Source organism: Leptosomus discolor, chromosome 14 (genome assembly GCF_034619465.1).
Source record: "Leptosomus discolor isolate bLepDis1 chromosome 14, bLepDis1.hap2, whole genome shotgun sequence".
NCBI classification, from domain to species: domain Eukaryota; kingdom Metazoa; phylum Chordata; class Aves; order Leptosomiformes; family Leptosomidae; genus Leptosomus; species Leptosomus discolor.
Genome location: NC_141404.1, coordinates 11,516,083 through 11,540,696, shown reverse-complemented (window position 1 = coordinate 11,540,696; position 24,614 = coordinate 11,516,083). Strand labels below are relative to the sequence as shown.

Sequence of the window (24,614 nt, the reverse complement as noted above, 5' to 3'; positions counted from 1 at the left end):
ATGCTGCTTCCCTTGAGAAGAAATTGTCCTGACAGTAAAGAATTGGATTCTTCTTCCATCCTCTTCACCACAGTCTTCTCATTTCCCTGATACCTGCTACATCTGTGCTTGCATCATTTATATCCTGATAAAGACACAGGAGTTGCAACTCACTCAATACTTGGGACTTTTGGTCCGGGTGGTCAGACTGAAGTATCACACTCCCTGATTGGAGTAAAAAATAGATAAGTCGCATTGCAAGCTGTATCTGCATCTACAAGTTTAAGTGATTGAGGGTTATAACAACACAAGACTTGGTAAGCAATACCAGTTCCACAGCCTTAATATCTCAATGTCTTGTCAGCAGGAAGTCACAGTCCAGGACTTGTAGTTTTGGTTGACAAAAGCTGTGGTTTCATCATAGCTAACTGTTTTGCAATTTGATTTCAGACAGCAAGAGACAAATCATGGATTCAGCATTTCTGTCTGAAAATGGGTATCTTGATTTGCTGCACAGTGATATTGATCCATTGCATCTGTATACTCTCCTTGATCCTAAGTCATCTGGAAATGAAGCAGGTCACTTCTCTGCAGGTTAGTAAAACACCAAAAAATGCTTGATTAGTTTAGTCATCTTGCTATAAGTTATTGCTACCTCCTCTCAATTACGTAGCCAGCTAATGGCAGTTTATCATGGTGGCTGGAATAAATTTCACACTTGGTCTTACGAGATGATAACTGTCTGTATCTGTGTATACAACAGTGACTGCTTCCAGAAACTACCATGTTTTTAAAACTACCTATTTACAGCTTCCTGCTCAGTGAGTCTAACAAAACATACTAGACATGTCACTCATCAGGGTGTGAGGCTTATGTCTTTGGGTTTGATACCATTCTGTAAGTAGTTTATTTGCAAATGTTCCTATTATAAGCCAAAAGCTTTGCAAAACAGACTTTTAGATGAGTATGATGAAGCCAGTCTGCAAGCAAACTACTCTTTCATTTCCTTCTGAGATCCTAAGGCACCAACACAATGGACTTTCATTACCAGATGCCATTTTACAGCTTTTGGGTGCACAGACCAATGATTTTATGATTCTGTGATAAAGGAGAAAACAGAAGGGCCAGGGCATGAGGATGGTAGTTTCTTGCACATAAGTTCCTACAGGTAATCAGATTAGAGGTTGCCCTGGCTCTCAAACTTTCAGCTCAACTTTGTGTGGAGATTGTGGAACGTTCTGCTCTCCCTGAATTTGCTGGCATAAAAGTATGAAAGTGTATCTATGCTGCTGACTGTGTTGTGGAGCAATAGCTGAGCTTATTTTAAACAAATGAGCTGGACTGTGGGTTGAGAGTGGCAATGGAAGGAGAAGAACAGATGCATGCCAGATATGAAGTCCTATAGCTCTGTGCCTGTGTGTAAAAACATTACCAAATTGGAGGATACCACCTTACATCCTTGTTGCTTTCATGAATGACCAGTGTCAGCAGGTACATGAGCAAATCAGTGGAGAACTGAGCACCAGAATCTGGAATCATCTTTGTGATTAATTATTTCCCAGGTTGAGCTTTGCTGTCTCAACTTCTGACTGTTAATAACACCTGCAGGAGTGTTTCTTTACTCCCATGGCCTCACTTGCTCAGTGACTGAAAGTAGGGTGAATTAGGGATCAAGGACTGACTTCTTGTTAGATCAGAGACGTTTTACTGACTGAATACTTTAGACCCTTAGCAATGTCTGAGATGATGTAGACAAATTCAACATTGTCAGGACATGGCACCAGTTACTGGAAGCTGGACATCTCTGCTGTGAAGATTTTAACATGGTCCCTGGCATGTTTTTAGCCTTGGCCAACTAGCAGCTTCACAGGCAATCTGTAGCTGCCTTTCGGAGGTTAGCATGGGCCAGCATCGTTCTGAACAGGGAATTTGGATGGTACCACCACATCATGAAGAAGTAGAAAGTTTGATATTATGGATGAGTCCAGGCCATGCATGTAGGCCTTAGTGTCATAGAATGGATTCTGGAACTGTTTTATTTACTGGGAGAGATGAAGTTTCAGAGTTTAGCAAAAGAAAAGTGTTGATTTCTGGGTGACTATAAATTACTGAGAGTTCAGTTCTGTTCCTACTTAGCATACAATGAAGAGCCACAGCCTTATGCTGAAGTAACAAACCTGCCTTTTCTGCATGTCCTACTATCTGGGTTTTTTTATTCCTTGGATGTGGTATTCATGGAGCCAATGTGTACTCCTTTTTAATTCTAGATCCTCAAGCTGATGCCAGCAACTATGATCAGTCCAGTAGTACAGATTTTCTATGTACGTCGGAAAATGGTGAAAATGGGGATGAACTGTATCTCTGTTCCAACACCACCGAAGCTTATGCTAGAATAGGTATGAAAGCAATTTTTGTTTTTTAAATCATTATTTTCCAATGCCTTGCTATAGCTATTTCTTACAAATTCTATTTTCAGTCTAAAGCAATGGCCTGTCCCTCATGCATGGTAGATCTAGGCAGGGTACCTAAACCTGTGCATTGTGGGGAAACAGATGAACAGTAGCTTGTGGTTGTTGGGGGAAAATCTCTCTATTAATGGCTCCTTCTGCTTAATACTTCCTGTCTCAACTTCTCCTTTCTCATGTTCTTTATTTCCTGAACAATTTACAAGAAAAACTTAATTTAACTCTTCAATTTCACTTATACTGTAGAATTCTGTTAATCAGAGTAAGCTTACAAGAGTTTTACTGTGAAATTTACTGTGTCATTACTGTGTTCCTTTATTTTTTTCCTTCCTGCTAGCTGAATTAGTAGAATATGTGCTCAAGGATCAGCAGGAGAAACAGGTGGAAGACACTTTTGGTAAGATTTATGTGGCAAAGATTAATTTTCACCATGACAGTGTTCTGGCTAACATCTGCACTGTACTTCATGCCCACAATTTGAATGCTAGTAAGGTTTCTACACATCTGGTATCCTCTTCTTTCCCCCTGGGAACTGTGTCCCAGGATTTTCTTGGCAAACTTTGAGGATTTTCTGTGGTTTTGCAGGCCCTTCTCAAAGATGTCAGTTTTTTCTCTGACCAAGTTGCTGATCAAGTCACCATGGCCATAGCGTACACACAGCTTAACTGTCTAGTGCAGTATATTCCATCAATTAGCAGCAGACTTATTCTGAGCACAACACAGATGATATACATAAGTTCATTAAACCTGACCCTCCCAGAGGACTTAGCATGAATATAAATGCAGTTCATACAAACTTATTTCTGTTCAGGATGCACAGAGCTGCCTGAGGAAGCATGTCAGATTTTACTTCTCTCCCTGATCAATGCAGCAATGGTATAATATCTGTGTAGTAAATGATTCCTTCATTCAGACCAGAGATAATTGCTTGGCTTTTGGTACAGAATCATTGTTTTAGTAGTGGCACAAATGCAGCTATTTACTATTTCAGAATATATATATTAATATGTGGCTGTTGGGAAATCTGTAGCATCAGAAAGATTCACAGAATATCTGTATATCCTGTTTTATGTTCGAGCAAAGTAATTTGGAAGAACTTGCCAAAGGTCAATCCTTCCCTAGGACAATTCTGGCTACAGGAAGGTCACATGACTTTTAAAATGCTTTTTACTACTCCCTGGTGTGTTTAGAATTTGGGGGGGTTTGCGCCTAATGGCAAAATTTATATTGGTTTTAGAGGAAACGGGCTACTTAAGTATTAGCCAGTAGAAGAATGGTATGGATAACTTCACATTTCTTGTGACACAAAATATAAAATCTGTTTAGAACCCTTTACTCTGTCTCAAAGGATCGAACCCTTTTTATACATAAAATGAGTAAGTAACTTTACTAGTACTGAGATCACACTGTGATACAGCTGTGACCTTTTATCCTTTGCTCATCATTAGAGCATTGGAAAGTATTTATGTTTAATTAGCCACTGAATTTATGGCAGTAGATTAATATTTTGCAGTTCAGAAACTAACAAAGGGTGACAGAATGTGCATTCAGAGCTCTGTTGGCCTTCTAAATCATATTGATCTGGATATGTGTTTTATTGCGTGATTATCTTTTATTTGGAGCATATTTAATCTTTGCTGCCTGTTGGTGTGTTTCTCTTGATTTTACCTCTTCTTAGAATTTTTCTAGGACACCAAAGGTTGACATTTGGCAATATTTCATGTTTTTAGCAGGGAACCTTATTGTGGATGAAATGGCTGCTGAAAACACTGAAAAATTTACTGACATAAAGATGCAGAAATGTCACAAACGAAGTAAGTGAAAAACAGTGAGAGATTGAAAAGCTGTAGTGTTTGAATTCTAAATTTGCATTATGATACTTCGGTTTTAATGCAGCCTTGATGCATCTCTGGTGTAGTTCTTCACTGCTACAACCAGATGGGCTTCCTCTGACTGCTCATCCTGTGTGGGCTGGAAGTGAATACAGCTTCCCCAAGCACATTCTTTACAATTGGCACAATTTGTTGTCCTGTAACATGACATTAAGCATGTTATATTTCTTTTCCTTTTTTTATCATCTGTGTGACAGTGTTAACTTTGTTTTCAGTGTATCTATAACTTAGCAAGCATTAGCTGAACAATTCCCTCTTTAACAGCAAGAACAACAGCAAAAAATCTTTGATTACAGGCACAAAATTCTGCAGCCTAATTGAAACATGGTCAGAGTAAAATAATATGAGGCTTTTCACATTCATGTTTTATACATTGGACCTGTACTATTCTGAAGCAGCTGAATTGGAACTGATAACACCCCCTTCTACTTTAAAAAGTTAAAATAAATGTCCATGGTGGAAACTTAAAATTACCAGACTGGTTCAATTTTTGTCACTTACTATCACCTTTTTTCCTTTCTGTCTTTTTGTCTTTCTGTTTTTCTTTATTTCTCTCTTTCTTTCTGCCTTCTTAGGCTCAGCAGAGAGTTGCTCTGGTGCTTCAGAACCCAAATACAAGAAAATTGGTAAGTTATTGACTGAATAGGAAAATATTATTGAACATACATTGTCTCATGTTCCAAAGTCTTATCCTCTGTTAGGTATTGTAAATCTACATTCTAGGGAAAGTTTGCTCTCATAGATTTGATGACACAGCATCGTCATGCATTTTCATGTTTTTGCTTCCAACAGAGTAGAAATCACTGCAGAATCACATTCTTACACACCTCTGACTAATTCATGATGCAACGAATCCGTGTCCTCTTATCCATAGCTGTTAATCCATGCATTTTAGGACCAACTCCATGGTAACCTGGAAACAGTTGGATCCTTATGCTTCAAAAGCACGTATTCCTGCCAGGTGATGGAAAAACTACTTCCTTAGCATCAGCAGAGGCATAGTTGAACTTTTCTAAATTCGTCTGAGAGAAGAAAGCAAAACAGTAGAGAATTGAGTCAGTGCCAAATTTTGTAATTTTTATTATGTACACCTTTTCTTTATGATGGGTAATGTGACTCGGGACATAGTTTGGCATTTCCTGAGTTTGATCCTCTTTGTTCTAAGTGGTACACCTTCCAAAAATCCAGTGAAACATCCTAGTGAAAATAATAACTGTGAAGAGACAGCTTCTTGGCCCAGCCCATGCTATACAGTCCTTTAAACCAAAGTAAGAATGGGAGAAGGGGAAATTTCTAGGTGTTGTACGTTGTTAGACTATCTACAGGGCAGTTACCTGTGGCCAGCAGGCAGGGTGTAACTTGTTCCGCAGGTGTAAACTGGTGCTAAATTTCTTAACCAACTGCAGCCTCAATGAGTGTCTCAGGCATAGCTAAACCAGCAAAATAGTCTTACAAAATCCATGTGAGAGCCATCACCTTTGGATGAATATATTATACTGTGTTTTGAAGTATCATATGCATTACTGTGTGCTAGCACACTTCCTAAGCCTCCTAAAGGGAACTCTGCCTCTCCCAAACCCATGGGGCTGTGTACATGTGAGGGTGGGCAGACAAAACCAGTGTGTAACCTAGAGAGCCGTCCAGAGAGCGGAACTGCACCTCAGCAAAATTCAGGCCAGCAATTGCTGAGGAACTGGCATAGACTTGATGAAAGTCATAGAGAGCACACACATGCACTAGGACTGTGATAGAAGCTGGTTTTCCAGTGTTCGTGTGGACTTCTTGTGAGCGGGGAATAAGCAGAATTAGCTGTGAAAAAAATACATTTGCTGGATCTGGAAAGGTAATCCTACTGAACTGGTACCTGCTGGTTGTAGTTATTCAGACACAGGTAAAGTTCCTGGCAGTTAGTACCCATTAAAGGTGGATTACCTTCTATCTGCTTAAATTCCTTTATAGACTTGGTGCTTTTTAAAGTCTCTGTTTATGCCATACTAACAAGAGTTTTCAATAAGGAAATGGCACCCCAGTTCCTGATTTGAAAAAGAAAAAGCCAAAACCAAAACAGTAAAAATTCCTCACCGTACAGAACTTGCATTCCAGTGTACAGTATCATCACAGAGCTAACAGGTGCTTTGTAAAGCTGCACCTATCCTTTTCCAGAAAGTGCTCAGAATATTATCACTCTTTCTCCCTTACTTGACCCAATGAAGGTGCTGAGGGAAGGAATATATATACAGAAGGCAGTATAAGTACTGTGTACAAAATATCTAATTGACACAAAGATGAGCTATATGACAAAATCAGAAATTTGTTTAACCTGTCATAAAATGAATGTCACAGTATGATCCTGCAAAGGCAAATGCATCAACTCTTCAGAACTGTAAGACTATCTGCAGTAAAGAGGATAATGTGTACTGAAGTTCAGAGTGGTAAGACAAGGATGAAATTCTTTCAAAGGAATTGAATGAAAATAAACTTTAGATTTGCCCAACTGTTTGTGGCTAGCCATAACAGTACGTATTATTATCTGACTGCAGTAATGCAACAATCCTTGGATAGGAAATTACGTGGGAATTTCACATGCTGATTTACACACAACAGGTTTTTAAACTCTGTTTTTATACCACAGTAAAAATGAAAGATTCCTATAACAAAATCATACATCAGTTCCTGGTAAACAACATAAACACAACCCACCCTAAAGAGCTTGCATTCCAGATGACAGTGTACACTATAGTGGCATAAAACCCACGCACGTTTGTAGCTGCTGAGAAAACATTAGACTACAGGAAGTGGTGAAATAGGGGATCAGTTGTTGCTGCTGCACATGAAGGGGAAGGAAAAGTGAAACCAACTCTGAGAATAAGGGTATGGCAAAACTAAGGAAATAGCAGGCTAGTTCAAAATAAGCAAGTGTATCTTACTCGATTTGTAAGAAACTTCCAATAAGCAGATGAAATAATACAGTGCATGTGAGTGTCCCTCCCCATTTGTCCTCTTCTTGAAAAAAACAAGTGCTTCAGGAAAGTTGCATCTTTTAAAACTCAGGTGTTTGTTATTATTCTTTGGGAAACCCTCTTAACACAGACTACCTTACCAGCACTGTAGTGTCTAAGTAGAGAGTCAGGGTCCTCAGTTTATTGTACTTGGGCAGCTCTAATCTTGTGCAATATTAAAGTAATAAACCACACTTGGGAAAATTAGTACAGCCAGTGTACCTTGTTATGTCTTATCTGTCAGTCATCCATGTGTAAGATCATTTACATCTGAACACATCTGAAGGTTTCTAGAAAGAAGACAGGCCAGGAAAGAGAAGAAAAAGAAAATGAAAAGTGTGAACTACTGGTAAAAAGTGCTCTACTACAGATTTTCATAACTACATTTTTAATTTTGAGACCTGAGTAAATTTCAGGAGACTATTGTGAATTGCTTTTGGAAAATCAAAACACAACTGATCAGAATGAAGTGGTTTATGATAGCTATCGAGACCTCTTATTTGGCCCACTTAATTTCTAGTGATGAAATAACTTTCTCCTTTTGTTTTGCTTTTTTTTCAAGCAGAAGTCCCTGCGGTGTCTGCAGGGAATGGGAGTTTCTTAGCTCTGCCTCTCAACAGCCATCCAGCTAGCCCCACCTCACTAACTAACCACCACATGTCCTTTCCTGTTCCTGCTACTAATGTGTTGGAAAGAAGTTTCATAATTCCTGGTATGTACAGTACAGCTATAGTTATGCACCTGTACACAGGTTGATTTATAGAAGGGGAAAACTCATAAATCTGATCATTAACCATGAACAGTGGCAGGGAAGACAAGTATGGCAGCTGTTTCAATCAAGCACTTGAAAGTGTAGCACTCACTAAACTAATGAAAAATATTCAAGGGAGATTAAAAGTGCATTGCCCCTAATGAACTAGAGTGAGTCTTTTCATTTAATTGGTAAGGTGCAGATTAATGAATAAGAGAAGAGAGTTATTTACTATATGCTAATCTAAATAATTACTTACTTGTCTTAAGACTAGGAAATTACAAAATTTTCATTAATAAACTTTGGTTTAGTTCCAATTTCTTTTTCACCCAGAGGTTTGTAAAGGGCTGCAATAGTAGGGCAAAATCGAGGTTGCAATTTTGTTCAAAAAACCTGAGTACTAATCCAGGTGATGGGCTATGTAGGCACATTGCCTTGATCATGTTGTGTAGCAGGAGGTGCTCATGGTACATTGGCAAGTGCTAATAACACAGACACAATTCAGCACCTTTCACTGTTAAATCTATGCTGGAAAGGAACCAGAAAGCAGTGGATAAGTTAGAAGTCTTGGAAGTATCTGATGCTAGCTGAAGCAGCACAAAGTAGCAGCGGAAATTCTGTCACGCCTACAGAAACTCAGAGCTATGGCTGATTAAATTGCAAGCACTGCATCATCAAAATATTTCCCAGTGCAGGAGGATGCTTTCTACCTGCTTGTACAAGCTGAATGATGCGCAATTATGTGGGAAAAATGTAGTGCAAAAGATGGTAACATTAATTCAGATACATAATATTTACCCATTTTCTCTCTTCTGGATCTCTGATCCACATGTTTACAGACTTTGCCTTAAGCACTTTTCCATGTGTTAATAGGATGTCTCTTTAGCCCATTACTAAAAGCTGGGTAATCCCTTGTATTTCACATTCATTGTACCTTTAAGGAGTTTTTGTTTAATGGATTCAGTGGCTCTTATGTGATCCTATGAATTCTGGTTCATAAACTCTCCACTGGGAATATTTGCCCAGGAGCTGCCAGAAAGGGTAAGTAGCTTTTAGAAAGCTTTTTCTGTCTTAGAAAATTTTAGAAATCAGGAGCCTTTAAAAACAGAAGAGTAATTATTCTGCACTCATTTCAGGATCTTCAGCACCTTTGATTCCAGAGTGTCCACCTGTCAGTGTGAAAGGAAGCCAAGAGTATACAGGCTTTGCAGATCCTCCGCAGCAGATATTTAACTTTGTTCTTGGAAATGGCACATCTGATGTTATAATATATCCAGGTAAGAGCAATAACCTTTTATCCGTATAAATAGGCAGAAAGTACTGGAAAATCAATGTTGTCAACAAAGCACTAAGTTCCCTCGTATCAGTTACTGATAGCTAAAAACTATCATCTGTTTCTTTCTTGCCAGTGCTGACTTCTTCCATGGAAACATTTATATCTCCAAGTTTTCCAGTTAGTTTATGTGGTAAGTAGAAAGTGAATTTTTATATATACAGTACTTTGGATTGGGAGAAGGAGCATATTTCTGCTACCCAAAGCCAATTCTCCCCTCCAGGCTGTACTCATGTTGACCTTATTGATGAAAATAAAAATTTCCTTCTTTGTATTGATCACTGGCTGCTTAGTCTAGTCCCAAATACAGAGCAGATGAGGGGTTGTAGAGCTACAGGTTCAGCTGCATATTAGCAGCCAATCCACTGTGTTTGCTATCAAGTCCAGTTTCTCTTGTCTAGTTAAAACAATACAAAAGCCCAGTGTGCTTGAACACCATCAGAAGTGGAAGTTGTGCTGGTACTGGCGTGGCCTGAGCATCTTAAAGGCTTGGTGCTGGAAGCCAGACTGCAGTCAGCTCACATAACCAAAATGATGACTGACCTAACTAAACAATACAGAAGCCTAATATACAGAAAGCCTTATAAAGAAATCGGAGCCATGATCAGGGTGTGACAGTCCCCCCTGTGGTAGCACACTTTCCTCAGACACTTTTCTTCCAGCCCTCAGAGAGCTGTTGGAACAGGGAGTTTGATTTCAGTGGTTGTTCAGTTTCTGCTCTCGGTGTACCCCGAGAAGTCCAGCCGCCTGCAGCTCAGTACAAGTGCGTTGTTGCCCTCTGGTGGGAACCTCCCAAAATAGCAAGGTTTTGAAGTGGGGATTAATAGGCAAATACCCCTAGATTTGGGGAAGTATTTGTAAATGATATGTGCTGTTTATGTGAATACACAATACTAATAATTCCAACTAATTTATAGCAGCACAACATATGTGAGCATGTTGCAAACCTCAGAATTCCAAATGCAGCAGAAAAAATAGCACGTAAGCTACCAAGCCAGTCTCTTTTCCTTTTCTGAAAATTATTAATACCTGATTGATTTGACCAATGCTGCTTCCCATCTAAATGTCTCATCACAGCTTTTCTTTGTTTTCCATTTGGTTGTTTTTATTTAATAAAATAAATAGTAAACCAAAAACAGACACTTGCCTGAAAACAGGCATGTTCCCTCTTTATTTAATATCTTAAATTGATTTTTTCTTCTACAAGGAGGATAACTATATATCAAATGTATTCTTCACCGGAAAAAGGACTTGCTTATTAGAAGTCTGTGGGTGCTTCCCTGCTAGAAGCAACTCTGAACTCTAACCTTTCCATCTGTTGATGGCATGCAGGGTAGGAATTGATTTCCAGATCTTTGAAACTTTAAGATTTGGGGATTTTTTAAATCCAGAGTCTACATCAAGATGAACCAAATATTATGGTAAAAAATACATTTGTGCAAATCTAGGGAGATTAACCTGTTTTGGTTTTTTCCACATCTCTGCTGAGTGTGGTTAACCATGAGGCTATTGATGAGGTTGGGTTTGTTACAGTCTCTGTAAAATTAAACTCTGTCCCTTGTCTGCAAAGCTTTTCCTACTAAAAGTTTTGTCAAAACTTAAACTCTGTCATTACCAGTCTGTAGAAAATAGGCTTTCTCTGAAAAATTCCCAAATTTTTTGTGTATGGCAGACTGACCAAGTGCGAAAATCTGCAGTAGTTTGAAAACAAACAGGCAAAAAGAAAGAAAATTGTACAGTAACAGTACTTGATCAGGAAGAGTAGTGGGTAAATTCTGTTACCAATAGTCACTTCTCTGTGACTTTCATCCTTAATGCTTGATTACAAGATGTGGAATAACAAAAGTAACCTATTGCTTTTGATGACATAAAGAAGTCCTATGTGTGAACGTGAATGTATGCAAATCACTGACATTTTAAAAGAACAGTGATGTCACCTTGTTATGATAGGTCTTCTGCTTCATACAACTGTTGGAACAGCTGTCATCTTGTTTGGTGTCATACTGCCTGCAACAGTTCATGTCAGCTGAATTGTAATTGTGTGACGATTTTTTTCCTTTCCCTTCTAAAATCAAAGAATCATAGGATGGTTTGGGTTGGAAGGGACCTCAAAGATCATCTGGTTCCACCCCCCCTGCCATGGGCAGGGACACCTTCCACTGGACCAGGTTGCTCCCAGCCCCATCCAACCTGGTCCTGAACACTGCCAGGGAGGGGGCAGCCACAGCTTCTCTCGGCAACCTGTGCCAGTGTCTCACCACCCTCAGGATGAAGAACTTCTTCCTGTCTAGTCTAAACCTGCCCTCTCCCAGCTTCCAACCATCAATGCAGGCCCTTGTAAAAAGTCCCTCACCAGCCTTCTTGTAGGCCCCCTTCAGGTCCTGGAAGGCCACTATAAGGTCTCCCCAGAGCCTCCTCTTTTCCAGGCTGAACAAGCCCAACTCTCTAATAAATAAACAAAATATCTCTTTCTCTGGATGATACATAATGTATGTTGCAATGAACTTGAAACTTTGCATTAGTCTTATTGTTAAAATTCGTAAAGCTGAATCAATGACTATCTAGGTGTCTTCCTCAAGTATATTGTTTTGTTTCTCCAGGTTTAGAAATGTTCAGAGAAGTCCGAGTTCCCATAATTCCTTCTGAAGAACTGCTCAAAAGACCAAGTGAGTTTAGATCTCTTGAACTTAGAATTTCCAATATTTTTTGGCTAATTTTTCTGTGTTTCTTTCCATACAGAAAAGCTACTTGTTATAGGAATTGTGTGAAGCTGTTCTGAGTGTCTGAGCACAAATCCTGTTTTTAAGATGTTAGACTTGTCTACCTTTAGATATCCAGCTGTAGTACCTACTTAGAAGGTCAGTGTACTTAGCTGGTTTTATCATATGGGTAGATACCTCCAAAATTATTCAGTTCATAGGTCTAAAAGTGTCTATTGTGCCTGCACTACTAATTTAAGTACTTGCAGTTGCATGGGATAAATCCAGACCTACATCCTGATGTATTTTGACCATATTACAATTATGTACTTAAACCACCATGAAGAAATGTAATTTGTGGACTGGTTTCTTCAGTTTGTGTGTGCTTTTTATTTCTCTAGAGCCAGTGGAAGCTTTCTGTACATCACTTATGGATTATTTCCGGGACATGTGCAAATCTGTGGCCATGGAGCGTGAAGTAACTCTTGATCACTTGTTTATTGATGGAACACTTGTTCAAAGCCAAACTGAAACCAAAACTGGGAAGAATAGTGTAAAGGCAATGGAAAAGGAGCTGGTAACTTGCAGTCTGCAAGGGAAGGAAAAGGCAGCCCTTCAAAGAAGCCAAATATTTCAAATTCCAGGAGGTAAAGACTTAGAGACTAAAGTGATTGTTGTGCTGGGAAAAGCAGGAATGGGTAAAAGCATTCTTGTTCAGAAGATCTGCCAGGACTGGTCCAATGGAGAGTTTTCTCAATTTGAATTTGTGTTTTGGTTTGACTGCAAACAAATAAGCTTGCCTGAGAAGCGATACAGCCTGAAGGATCTGCTTCTTGAATTTTTTGTAAAACCTCAAAAGGGAAGCAAAGAGATCTTTGAGTATATATTGCAAAATCCTGCTAAAGTCCTTCTGGTTTTTGATGGTTTTGAAGGGTTGCATGATCATGAGAATTTTCCTCGTTACTTGGACAGCCGGCCTGAAAAAGACTTGTGCAGTATAAAGGAGCTGCTTTCAGGACTCATCCAAAAAAAGATACTCAATGGTTGTACTTTATTACTTACAGCAAGACCAAAAGACAAGGTGTACCGGTATGTGTCCAAAGTGGATAAGACTATTGAAATAGTAGGATTTTCCCCTCAGCAGAGAGAATTGTACATAACCAAGTACTTTGAAGGATTGCCCTACTGTGGTAATGCACTGAAATTAATCAAAGGGTGTGAGTACTTGTTCAGTCATTGTTACAGCCCTGTTATGTGTAGATTTGTTTGTTTTGTCTGTGAGACAATACTTGAAATGGGAGACAAAAGCCTTCCTTCAACTCTTACTGCAGTCTTCCTGAAATTTATTCAGCAAAAGATAATACCTATGCAAACAGATGTTACAGCTGTGCAAAATCAAGAGAGTCTTGCTACACTAGCCCGTACAGCCTGGTATCTTGGAGAAAAGCACCAAAGTGCCATGAAAAGCAATCTTCCTTCTAAGGAAGTTAAAGAGTTTGCTCTGAAATATGGATTTTTTCTGCCATTTGCATTCCCCAGACATTCAGATAGTGGAGAAGAGGAATTTGGGAGCACATTCTCCGATTTTGTCATTCAGAATTTCTTGGGTGCACTTCACCTTATGTTAGCAGAAGAGATCAAGGATAAAAGTCTAACAAAGTACCTGTCTTTTCCATCCAAGAAGAAAAGACCTCATAACTGGTTAGATTTATTGCCTCGATTTTTGGCTGGATTGTTGTTCCTCCAGGATGACCCCTACTTCTGCTCCTTTTCAAAAAAGGATGTAAAACCATCAACCAAGAAGCAGAAAACATTCTTGAAATATATTAGAAGGCTGCAGATAAATGAGCTCTGTCCGGAGAGGTTACTTGAGCTTTTACATTGTATTTACGAAACACAAAGCCATTACCTTTTGCAGCATGTGACCTTAAGGCTCAAGCCAGACCTGTCTTTTCTGGGTGTAGTTCTTACACCACCTGATGTCCATGTACTGCACTCTGTTTTAAAAAGGTCAAGAAAAGACTTTTCCTTGGATTTGCGAAACAGCAGCATTGACATGCAAGGGCTAAGAGACTTGGTTGGCCTAAAGAATGTGGCATCATTCAGGTTGGTCACTCTTTGTAGATAGTAGTGTAATTCATAGGATTGTACGTAGATGACACTTTCATGCAACAACACAGTCCTATCTGTTGACTTCACATGTTTTGTCACTTCACAGGGCCTCCCTCAGTGATACAGTCAGGCTCTGGAAATCTTTAGAACAGACAAAAGACTACAAACTGCTGAGAGCATCAACAGAGAAATTTGTCCTTGATCCCTTTAAGGCAAAGACAATGAAGGACATCAGTGACCTTTCAGAACTTGTAGAGCTGCAGGAGATGATGATCAACTGGTAGGCTCATTTATGATCAAAATTCCTCTTAATATCCAAGTGATTTAAGAAAATGGGTGTTCACTGACAGTGCTGGAGAATGGAGTCCTCTGCTTGTCCAAAGAAGTAACTAAGGCAGTGCAAGCTCTTGTGTTGTCTCAGAGTGTTCTCCTACCCCAAGGTGTGATGGTTGTCACGGCAGGGAGCAGCATATTTATCAAAACTGCCAATAAAAAAGCCAGCTGTCATTTTTTTCTTCAGATTTCTTTTTAATCTCTGAGAATGCTCTCTTCCAATTGCTTTCAATTACATAACTTGGGCTAGTTGATTTTTTCCCCCCTGTAGCACCTGGGCCATAAATGAAGCCTTGTTTTGCACCAGTCACAAATGATCCAAGTCAGTCCTTTAACTTAGGAGGTAAAGGATTGTGTTACATCATCAGTAAACGCTGTGTTTCATCCCTGCACGTGATGTGGCTAGGGGATTGCTTGCAGTTAAAAGGATGCATAAGTAAAGTATTTTGGTTGGGTTTTTTTAAATAAAAATGATGAATTTCACTGTAACACAGGCAGAGTATTTTGATTAAAATATACACAAAATACGTTTCGTGTTTGACAGAAAATACTTAATTTAAAAGAATGTATTTTTTTAAGTTTTATTGGAAAAAGAGCAAACAACTGCACTATGAAAGGCAATTATCAGATTGAAATGGATTGAATGAAGACAGGTTGGAGCAGAAGTTATTCTGAAGTTTCCTGGTTCCTCAGTTTGTGCAGCAGTGGTTTGTTTCCTGTAAAAGGTTACTAAGAAATTATTTTTAAAGCACTGATTGCTAAAATATTTGTCATACTCTCGTTCTACTGTGATTTATGTAGTGTGCAAGATGCAACTGGTTGCAGCAGCTATGAAATTCCTGCCATCAAAAACCTCAGAAAACTAGAATTTGCGTAAGTGATACACTTCTGCCTTGATTGATATATGATTACATTTAAGACTGAGAAGAGTCATGGATATTGTCTACAGTAATTGAACTGATGTATAATTAGTTTATGATAAAGTGTTAATTAAGCCCCATTTATTGCTATTTTGGCTTTTGTCAACTAGATTTATTAAGTTGTGGCCAAAACTCAAAAAACGTCATTTCTGGCTCCTGCAGTGATACAGATCAACATGGTCCTATCAATTTTGTTTGATTTTACTACAAGTTAGCAAGTTAACTCCTTATCACCAGATGTAGGTCTTGTGCCACAAGGTATAAAAATATCTTGGTTGAGATCCAGCTACCTGGGAAATGTTTTTTCCCCAGAAATGCTTAACTTTTCTGATTCTTCCAGTGTAATTTTCTGCCCTACCAGAGCTTAGGCCATGAGAGAATAAGGTCAGAGAATAACTCCCAAATAAAATATTTAGCACCATTTTCCTGGAAGAAGGAAGACTGACTTGGAAACACTAACTTTAAAAATGAGGTGTTGTAATGTTTCCTTTTTCCCCCAAACTGTAAGGAGCCTCCAAGGCTTTTCTTTTGCTTAAAATATCCTGCCATAGTGTGTGTGAATTAGTTTGGGCAGAAATTGCACCAGTGCAATGGAGAACTCTCATCAGGTCTTTGTCTGTTTCCTTCTCTTCACATCTGACCCAGTCTAGAACCGCTATGCTTGACCTCACTCCTGATTTTATGCAGCTTTCTCTTCTCGTTTCCTCTCCTACTTTCCCTTTATTTTAAATTTTTGGTTAAAATTCCAATCCTTTTAACTAGGCTGAACTTGTTCTGATAGCAAGGAAACTCCAAATAAGAGGTTAGTGTCTGAGGGAAAAATGCTTGGAGCTGGAATATTAAAGTTCACTTTATGCTTTAAGCTGCAGTAAAATCTTGATCTTAAGTTAGTCTGAATTGCCAGAAGTTGGAGGGGAAAAGAAAAGATAATATTTTTTCACCTCAGTTATCAAGATTATAATACTTAAAATGAAAAACCTGAAAAAATAGTACAAGAACAGAAATACAGGAATCTAAAACAAGTGAGATGAGTCTTGCAAAGAGTAACAAAAAAGTGGCAAATGCATGTACCACTGCTTCTGTGCAAGCAGCTCTGCTCTGTCTGGCCTTATCCTTGTGGGGTCCTCATCTGGAGGCTTCAAAGCAGAAACCCTTGTTGCAGATGGTAGGGAGTGGCTGCTTCTGAGGAGTGTAAACTAGCTTGCATTTGGTGCTACAGGGGAAGAACTTAAAAATTCATAACTTTTGCTGTTTCTGAGCATGTGAAAAAACTGCTACATGTCTATATTTTTTTCCAGACTGGGTCCAGTATGTGGCCTTCAGGGATTCCTAAAACTTGTGGAAATTCTTGCAGCATTTCCATCACTTCAGCATTTAGAGTGAGTAATGCTAAAGATTAACTTTGCTAATGTTGCTCCTCAGCAGCCCTTGATGATGGGGGAGCTCATGTACCCAAGAAATATTTTATTTGCCAACAAGACTACATGCTTTGATGAACAAACAACAACAAAACCATTCAGAGAATATAATAGAAGACTAAAAGCCGGTGCTTTTCATCCTCCCTTAAGACACTTGGTAGTCGTTTGTCTGATACCCCTTCAGTCACTTCCCTGTGTGTTCCTCAGTGTTTAAAAGCTTGTGGGAAAGGTTTAGTACAGAGGCCCACTGGGTGCTCCCTGTTCCTGCCACGGCACTGATCAACACTGCCTGTGGATCACTTATTTCTTCATTCAAGCTGCATAACGTACCCGAGCCCCAGGCTCCCTCGTGGTGAGGTTTCTGAGGGACTCACGGTCTGTCTGCCCCAGGAGAGAACAGGCTCCCTCCTGAACCAGAAGCAGTGTTAAATTTGGGGGTTAACTTCAGTATTTGTGCTGGTGCTGTGCACCTGCTGGTGTCAACAAACATCCTGAATTCCTGGTGGAACTTGTAAGAGATTATGCTTCGTGGATTTGATTCATGTGAAAGAGATAAAAAAGCCATACTCAGCTAGTATCTGGTTTTGGTCTGCCCACATATTTTCACCCAGTCTTTGTCCCTTCCTTTCCCAGGAGCAGTATGCATTAGAAACAGAGTTTTAAGAACTCCAATTAATACTTACTCTCTTGTATCCATGACAAACCAGCCGTCTCTGAATTTTAAGCTTCTTTACACTAGAAACAACTGTAGCAACAATAGTCAATATTCTGCCATCATCTCTGTGGGAGGATTACTGGGTTTTGAGAGGGCCTTTGGCCTTACTGGCTCAGCCCGTTGGCCATTTGTCTATATGGTATCTGGCCTTTTAATGATATTTTGGGAAAAAAATAAAGCTCTGAAACTAGATTGAGTCTGATGTATCTCAGCAGTGTCTGTCAGATTAGAAGGGGATCCAGTATCTGAAATTATAACTATCTAAAACTCTTTCCATCTGGATACCTGGATGAGGAAAAACTTCATTTCTAATACTCCCTATCTGGAGAAGGAGCTGTTTGTGTAGGGATTTACAGCATCTACTGGATTTTGTCAGTTCTGTATTTCTGTGTGCACAGGAAATCTCATTTCAGCATAGCTGGAACAGAGCTATTTCATAACCATTTCAATAATCTTGCATATCAAAGGAAATGGGTCAAGCCATTCAGCTGGTAAAAAAAAAAAATTCTTAGGCTGTACATTTGGGAACCAGAAAACTGCTTATTAGAGAAGCTGTAATTTGTGTGATGCTTCTTGCTGATCAATGCTACTGCAGAGAAGGACCTTCTCAAGATGGATAGAGTGGTCTCTGAGGTGAATAAACTGCAAAAATGTAGATTAAAAGGGAAGCTAATTCTGTCTTTGTCATCATCCAGCCTTGATGCTCTGAGTGAAAATGGCATAGGAGATGAAGGAGCAAAGAGTCTATCTGAAGTCTTTCCAACCCTGACATCACTGGAAACATTAAAGTAAGTGCAAGGCTAACAGTTCTGGGAAATTTTGAAAATAAATAGATTAAACCTAGCGTCCTAAGGGACTGTGTGTTAACAATTATGGGCACAACTAACCCATAGGCATGGAAGACCAATGAGTCTATGGACATACTTAGTATGTACATTCATTAGAGAAACAGGTTAATCCTATGGCAATTCCTCATTTCCCTTTAAGGGCCATAATTGGTCTTTTTCCCTGCATTTGGTCTAAACAGACTGTCCAAGTTATATAGAAAAGACATTGAAAATTAATTTTCCCCACATTGTAATAAATTAGACTGAATGTGCTCCACTAACAAAGCGATCTCACTGTAGCTTATCACAGAATAAGATAACAGATGTGGGTGCGGAGAAACTAGCTACAGCTCTTCCTTCCTTGTCTTCATTAAAGACACTAAGGTAAGTAGTTGTATCCTGCTTAGCGGTTTTATACGACATACCTTGCTATTTCTGTCTGAAATTACTGAACGTGGAACAAATATGTGCACTGTGCAGCAGCCAAGCTTTTGACTTCATTCTTGCATAAAGCCTTTAGAAAGGAGAGAAATGTGTGACCCAGTGTAGACATACAGAAGGGTATCTCAGGAATATAAGGAGGACTGTGCTGATTTTTAAATCCACTCCGTAATACCCACTTATGAATAGTGACCTGTACAAACGTGCACCCAGGACCATGATACACTGCAAGTTTATGCAGAGTTTGCGAAGTGCAGTACTAAGCCCCAAGCCAGGAACGAGATGGTGTGTGTTTGCTGATATGGGACCAATGGTCCGTCGCACTTCATTAGAATATCTGGCATAGGCCTTAATGAAGTAAGGAATGCAAGAAACCCTGGTGTGCAGTTCTGGAATGATTCGCTCATTTGGAAATCTTTTGAATGCTGTGCCCCTTTGAGCTTCATTTTCTTGTAGATTTTTAATTTGATCTAATATAGACAGAAATGTTCTCACCATTCTTTAAGAATCTAGACCTACTTTTGCTGTAGCTGTGCTAGCTGAAGAAGGGATGTGGCCATTTGCCTTACTTGATGCAGGAAATTTGAAAATGTGTTTTAAACTTTAACTGCAAATAGATAAGGATAAATTGGAAGTTAAGATGTACCAACGATATCTGGAAATTCTTGATTTAATATATAATCTGTTTACATTATCCATTATTCAATTGTAACTATACTGGTTTGGTTTTCTGCAGGTTATACAATAATAGCATTTGTGATTTTGGAGCAGAAAATCTTGCGAAAGTTCTTCCTGCGATGGCATCTTTAAGAGTGCTAGAGTGAGTATGAAATCTTTTGAGATGGCCCAGGAAAGCTTACCTGCTTGGATACCGAAATTTCAGATCTTCTGTGCTCGGGATAGAGGAAACAGAAATTGAGGAAGAAAATGTCAGGGAAATTTCACAGGGAAAACGTGCTTATGCGGAGTCCAGATAGTCAGTGGTTAGAAAGGATTAAGGAGCAATTCGCCATAGAAACCAAAAAATCAGTTTTGAGATGGGAAAATAGGGTCATGGGGAGTTGGGAAAAGGACCTCGGGTACGTAGAATAAGGAATGCCTCAGGTGAACTAACTTAATGAAGTTCCTGTTTGACCTTTTAAGTATTTTATTACAGTTTTTTTGAATCAAGGATCTATTTTGTTGGGTTTTTTTCTTTCTTCCCCTTCTGAAAATAAGCCCATATAGTATTTTTTATTTTGAATGAAATGTCTGATTACACCACTACATGATGTGCTCTGGATTAAAAAAGGGCTTTTCTCCCTCAGTGTTCAGTATAACAAAATAACTGGAGTTGGAGCCCAGCAGCTGACTGACAGCCTACGAAAATGTCCCCATATAAAGAACTTGGAGTAAGTCTCTTGATACGCTGTTTGCTGTATCTTCGTTCTGTAAATCGGGTTAGAATTCATGCTAAAGCTGTGTTCTGTATTTGTCAGCTTTACAAAAGGCACAGAAAAAGACATCACCAAATACAAAAGCAGTCACAGAAATGTTAAAAGTGTTGTCGCTGGTTTCAGCTGCATGAGTTCCCAATCATCCCAGGCAAACAAGCTTGTCCTGCTTTAAGCACAGTTTACATTGAGCCTCCCTTTGTTAATCTTCTGTCCTCCCAGAGTACCTGACCTACTCTGTGCTGCAGGACTTGTCTTTGAAGGATAAACAATGAGTAGCCGTCACTAGAGGTTAAATAGACTGAAGCTGCCAGTACACGTTCGGGGAAGGGAGTTTGATAGAAAGCTGAAGAACAGTTATGGAGACAGGACTGTAATGTGTCCTATAACCACAGTCAGACAGGTTGTCAAGGAGTAAACTTGCTTGCTTCTAAATGAAATGCATTTTCATTTGTTCCATAGCTTAAATACTTCTATAGAATGATATTCAAAAGGGAAAAGCAACTTCAAAACCAAAACAAAACACAAATATACAAAACACACCAAAAAATCTTTGAAGCAAATTACGCTTCTTAAAATCTCTTTCCTTTCTGAATTTGCCCTTACAGGATGTGGAATCCCACCATTCCCTATGGAGTTCTCGAACACCTTCAGCAGCTGGACTCTAGGATCAGTGTGTAGATTCAGATGATCCCATAAAGGTAACATAATCCCTGGCTCCCTGAGACCACAAGATTTTTTTCTGTGGCAGCTGTTGATGCTGGTCTCACTGGCAGCAGGCACAGTAACAGCATCAATGCATACATGGCTAAGTAAAGAGATGGACTAGCAGACTGCAAGAGCTGTATCAACAAGAACGGACTTCTAGGACTCCTAGTTCATCCCAGTTCAGTGACTGGCAGCTGGCCCACCTACCTTCTCTTTTCTGCTGCGAAAAACTAAATAGCTCTCTATGCTTCTCATGAGTTCTGTCCTCCTTAGAGATTGTTTTGAGTTGACTTTTAGTAAGTCCTTTCACTTTTCCTTTGTTTAAAACAAATCCTCAACAGCTGCTTGTCTCACTATGAAGCTGTGCCCATACTGTACTCGGAGCAAACCATTGGTTTCTACACTCCTTGTTCTTAGTCTGTTTTGTGTGGTTTAGCCACTGGCAGACACTTTTACTTCATTGATTCTGCCTGCACAGTTTCAAGGATCCTTGAAATAATTGCTTCGTTAGCAATTTGCTAACAGTTTGCTGATGATCACCAGGATCTGGCTGCCTTGACCCTCCTGGACTGAAGGAGCTGCAGCAGGCATAAGTTAGGGTTTTGTGTAGGATTTCTGCTCCTGGTTTTCTGCCATGTGCTTCCTCTTGCTCTTAAAAAAAACTATGCAGGATGCATCAGTGAAATGATCCCAGTGAAGAGTGAGAAGCCAGAGTCAAGCCAGACACCAGATTCCCTCCCACTTTCTTTCAGATGGCAAAAGACCCATTGCAGAGTGATCGCCAGCTGCTTGAGCTGTGGTTTGAATGGTCCTGGCAATGGCTGCAGTTGCCAATGGCTTCCTAAACCATGCAGTGAGCCAAGCTTTCACAGGACACTAACCACCGGGTGAAGACAGGGCTGTGTATATGGCACTGATGAGGCTACGGGTTGTGGAAGACTCAGGTGCCGTATCAGCTTCACCGACTGGCTTTATATAGCAGCAGTGAAAAATTGTAGTGATCCTTAATAGCCTACAGTGCAACTAACTCTTTGTCTTCTTGAATAACCATACCTGCTTGGGAAAGAAGACATTAGGGATACGAACACTGACAGGAAACCTTACAAAAGCAAAGCTTTCTCTAACCTCCTGTGTCTGTCAGTCAAGGGGAGCATGCAATAAGAGTCTCTGAACATGTAATTCAGCTCACAAATAACCTTGGTTTTCCTCTGGACACAAAGCAATGGCAGTCAGTGGTAGAGAGTGCCACTCTGTGAAAGTCAGTGATTCTTGGGCGCTGGTCAGCTTTCATGCCAAGCAACAGATGTGTTTAACACAGCTCTGCATAAAGAACCCCTTGCATCTCCCTCCATGCTGTTCTCTTGTGTTTGGAGCACATGCCTTTCGCACCAGGTACCATTTAGTATCATATCCGAGTATGTGAGGAAACGTTCTTCTTCATTGGCCCTGGGGATAAGTCACAGCAGGAAGTCTGGATCCTGTCTCCCAAACCTGAAACATCCAGCATCTGCTAGTTGCTGATGTCTGTTTTCAGAGCACATCAAATACGTGGTCTGGGTGATGTCAATGGTGATTAAGCTGATGGGCATACATCTAACACTCTGTTTTCATCATTTCACAGGTAACATAAAGAAGAGAGGAAGGTGTCTTCTGTGTTTTCTTATCTTCTTGCCACTTTATGAATCAGTGGCTGATTTTCATGGTAGTGGCAAAATGAAAAAAAGTCACATTTAAGCTTCTGAGTGATGCTTGAAGTGGATGAATGATGGCGTTCAGATTTTTTTAAAGGTCATTTAAAATGCCATTTAAAGACCCAGTTGTGTTTCTACTGAAGTGATGAAGAGTTATGCAACATCAAATTTCAAAGATGAAAACTTCATCTGGATATTATGATCACCATTAAAGGAGACCAGGAATCAGCAGGATATTGATAGTATAAAATTCCATCATCGATTCATCAGAGTAGACTGCAAGCTGCTGGACCTGCAATATCTGAAGTAGTGACAGATCAAATCTAATTGTTTCATAGTGCCAATGGTAACTGTGATCAAATTCGGTTTGATGATTTTGGACTTCCAAAGCTCAGTGTTACAGATTTCACCTGTCTGCCTGGACTGATTTGAAGCATTAGGGTCAGGAGCAAAAATAAGAATGATCAGTTTTAGAAAACAGTCTGAGATGTAAGATTATCCACAGGAATCTAGAACTGGCTCTTTTCTTGATGCTAATCACTAATGCCGTCTTAAGGGATAGCAAAATATTTTCTATCACTCCCTTGTTATAGAATCCTTCAAAAATATTGGGGAAAAAAGAAGTAAAGAGAAGAAAAGAAGTAAAACTGGAAAACTATTAAGGATTTTTCTGACATGATTGCAGAAATCCAAATGCATACAAATAGCGTCAGTTTATTGCACAAAAATCCTCAAAGTGACAATCTTCAAATGTTTTTACTCTGTCTCAAATAAGAACTTTAAATACATATACCTGGATTTGGTATGCCACTTGCAGGTGGCAGCATAAATGTACAAGCATTGATTTTATACTTGACAGTGAAATCACTGCTGTGTGTGGTTATGTGGCCGTCTTTTACAGAGTTATGACTAACTGAGCAATGACAGACAATAACATATTTCAAAGTGTTACCATGTGGCTGTGCTGCTGATCTCAGTGATATGTGGGCCAAATACTGGTCCTGCTGACTGCGATAGCAAACCAATGGTCTCCTTTTTTCTTTTATTTCAGCTCTGTGAACGTGCAAACTAGAATCTCTCAACTGAACTCTCAAATACACTGTTACTTGGTTTTAAAAAAGTCCCCAATTCAAACAGTTAAAAACCCACAATCTTTATGTTATTTCCAGCAAATGATACTTCTCTGCTAAAGTTTCAGTGCCTGCAGAATCTTGACAGCAACATAGAGTGGACAAATTAAAGAAAGAAGGAAGGAAGGAGGGTCTGGTTTGTTGTTGCTGTTAATCAAAGGAGAGCAGGGAACCAGACATAGTACATGACGGAAATAGTACAAGAGAGCAAGGTGGGAAAACTCTATGGACGATATGATCGTAACTAGAAAGTGGTACTTTTCTTAACTATCTGCATGGTTCTTCTCTCTAGACAAACTCTAGCCAGAGTCATGGAAAAAAAATCTCATTTACACTCCCCTCTTTCAGCTGCTTGAATGGGAGGTAGTTTAAGCCAAATCTTGTGTGATGTTCCCCTCAGCCTGCAGCATTCCAGCCATGCAGATCTATGGGGAGTCCTTGTCTCGGCTTCCCTTGACTAAGCTTTGGATGACAAACACCCCTTTAGGGATATATTTTGTGGCTACACTTCACTGTGACTGAATCTGAGAATGTGCTAAATATTGCACAGGCAGCTGAACGTTACAGGACCCTGTCTGGACTGATAAAATCGTGTTGGGTATACTGCTGTTCTCTTTCTATGAGTTAGTGGAGAGATGTGTGTTTGTAATGTACAGATCTTAAACTCTGTGGTACAGTGTTTTGGTTGTCTTTATACATCTTTTTTAAAGTATTAATAAAAGAGAGTATTCCTTTTTAGAGTGGCTTGTAGTACCTTGAAAATTATTT

General features: G+C 39.5%; 1 protein-coding gene across 3 annotated transcripts; it reads left to right on the top strand.

Moving 5' to 3' along the window:
* The first annotated feature begins 434 nt into the window (after positions 1 to 434).
* CIITA (class II major histocompatibility complex transactivator) lies at positions 435 to 20,999 on the top strand. Of its 3 annotated transcripts, none has more exons than XM_086473002.1 (18): positions 447 to 573; positions 2,247 to 2,375; positions 2,782 to 2,841; positions 4,175 to 4,258; positions 4,903 to 4,962; positions 7,898 to 8,047; positions 9,247 to 9,363; positions 9,496 to 9,552; positions 12,020 to 12,085; positions 12,520 to 14,224; positions 14,337 to 14,510; positions 15,365 to 15,436; positions 16,782 to 16,862; positions 18,312 to 18,404; positions 18,744 to 18,827; positions 19,621 to 19,704; positions 20,192 to 20,275; positions 20,926 to 20,999. In XM_086473002.1, exons 1-18 carry the CDS (start codon positions 447 to 449, stop codon positions 20,996 to 20,998), a joined length of 3,300 nt encoding a protein of 1,099 aa, XP_086329128.1. In that variant the 3' UTR covers position 20,999. The 3 variants fall into 3 exon arrangements, with proteins under 3 accessions (XP_086329129.1, XP_086329128.1, XP_009951389.2); XM_009953087.2 differs by having other exon boundaries at positions 9,223 to 9,363; XM_086473003.1 differs by lacking the exon at positions 9,496 to 9,552 and having other exon boundaries at positions 435 to 573; positions 9,223 to 9,363.
* The last annotated feature ends 3,615 nt before the right edge of the window (positions 21,000 to 24,614 follow it).

Coding starts and splice junctions, on each gene's coding strand:
- CIITA (XM_009953087.2), top strand. CDS start 447: ATGGATTCAGCATTTCTGTCTGAAAATGGGTATCTTGATTTGCTGCAC. Junction 574..2,246: donor AGCAGGTCACTTCTCTGCAG/GTTAGTAAAACA, acceptor TTTTAATTCTAG/ATCCTCAAGCTGATGCCAGC. Junction 9,364..9,495: donor TGATGTTATAATATATCCAG/GTAAGAGCAATA, acceptor CTTTCTTGCCAG/TGCTGACTTCTTCCATGGAA.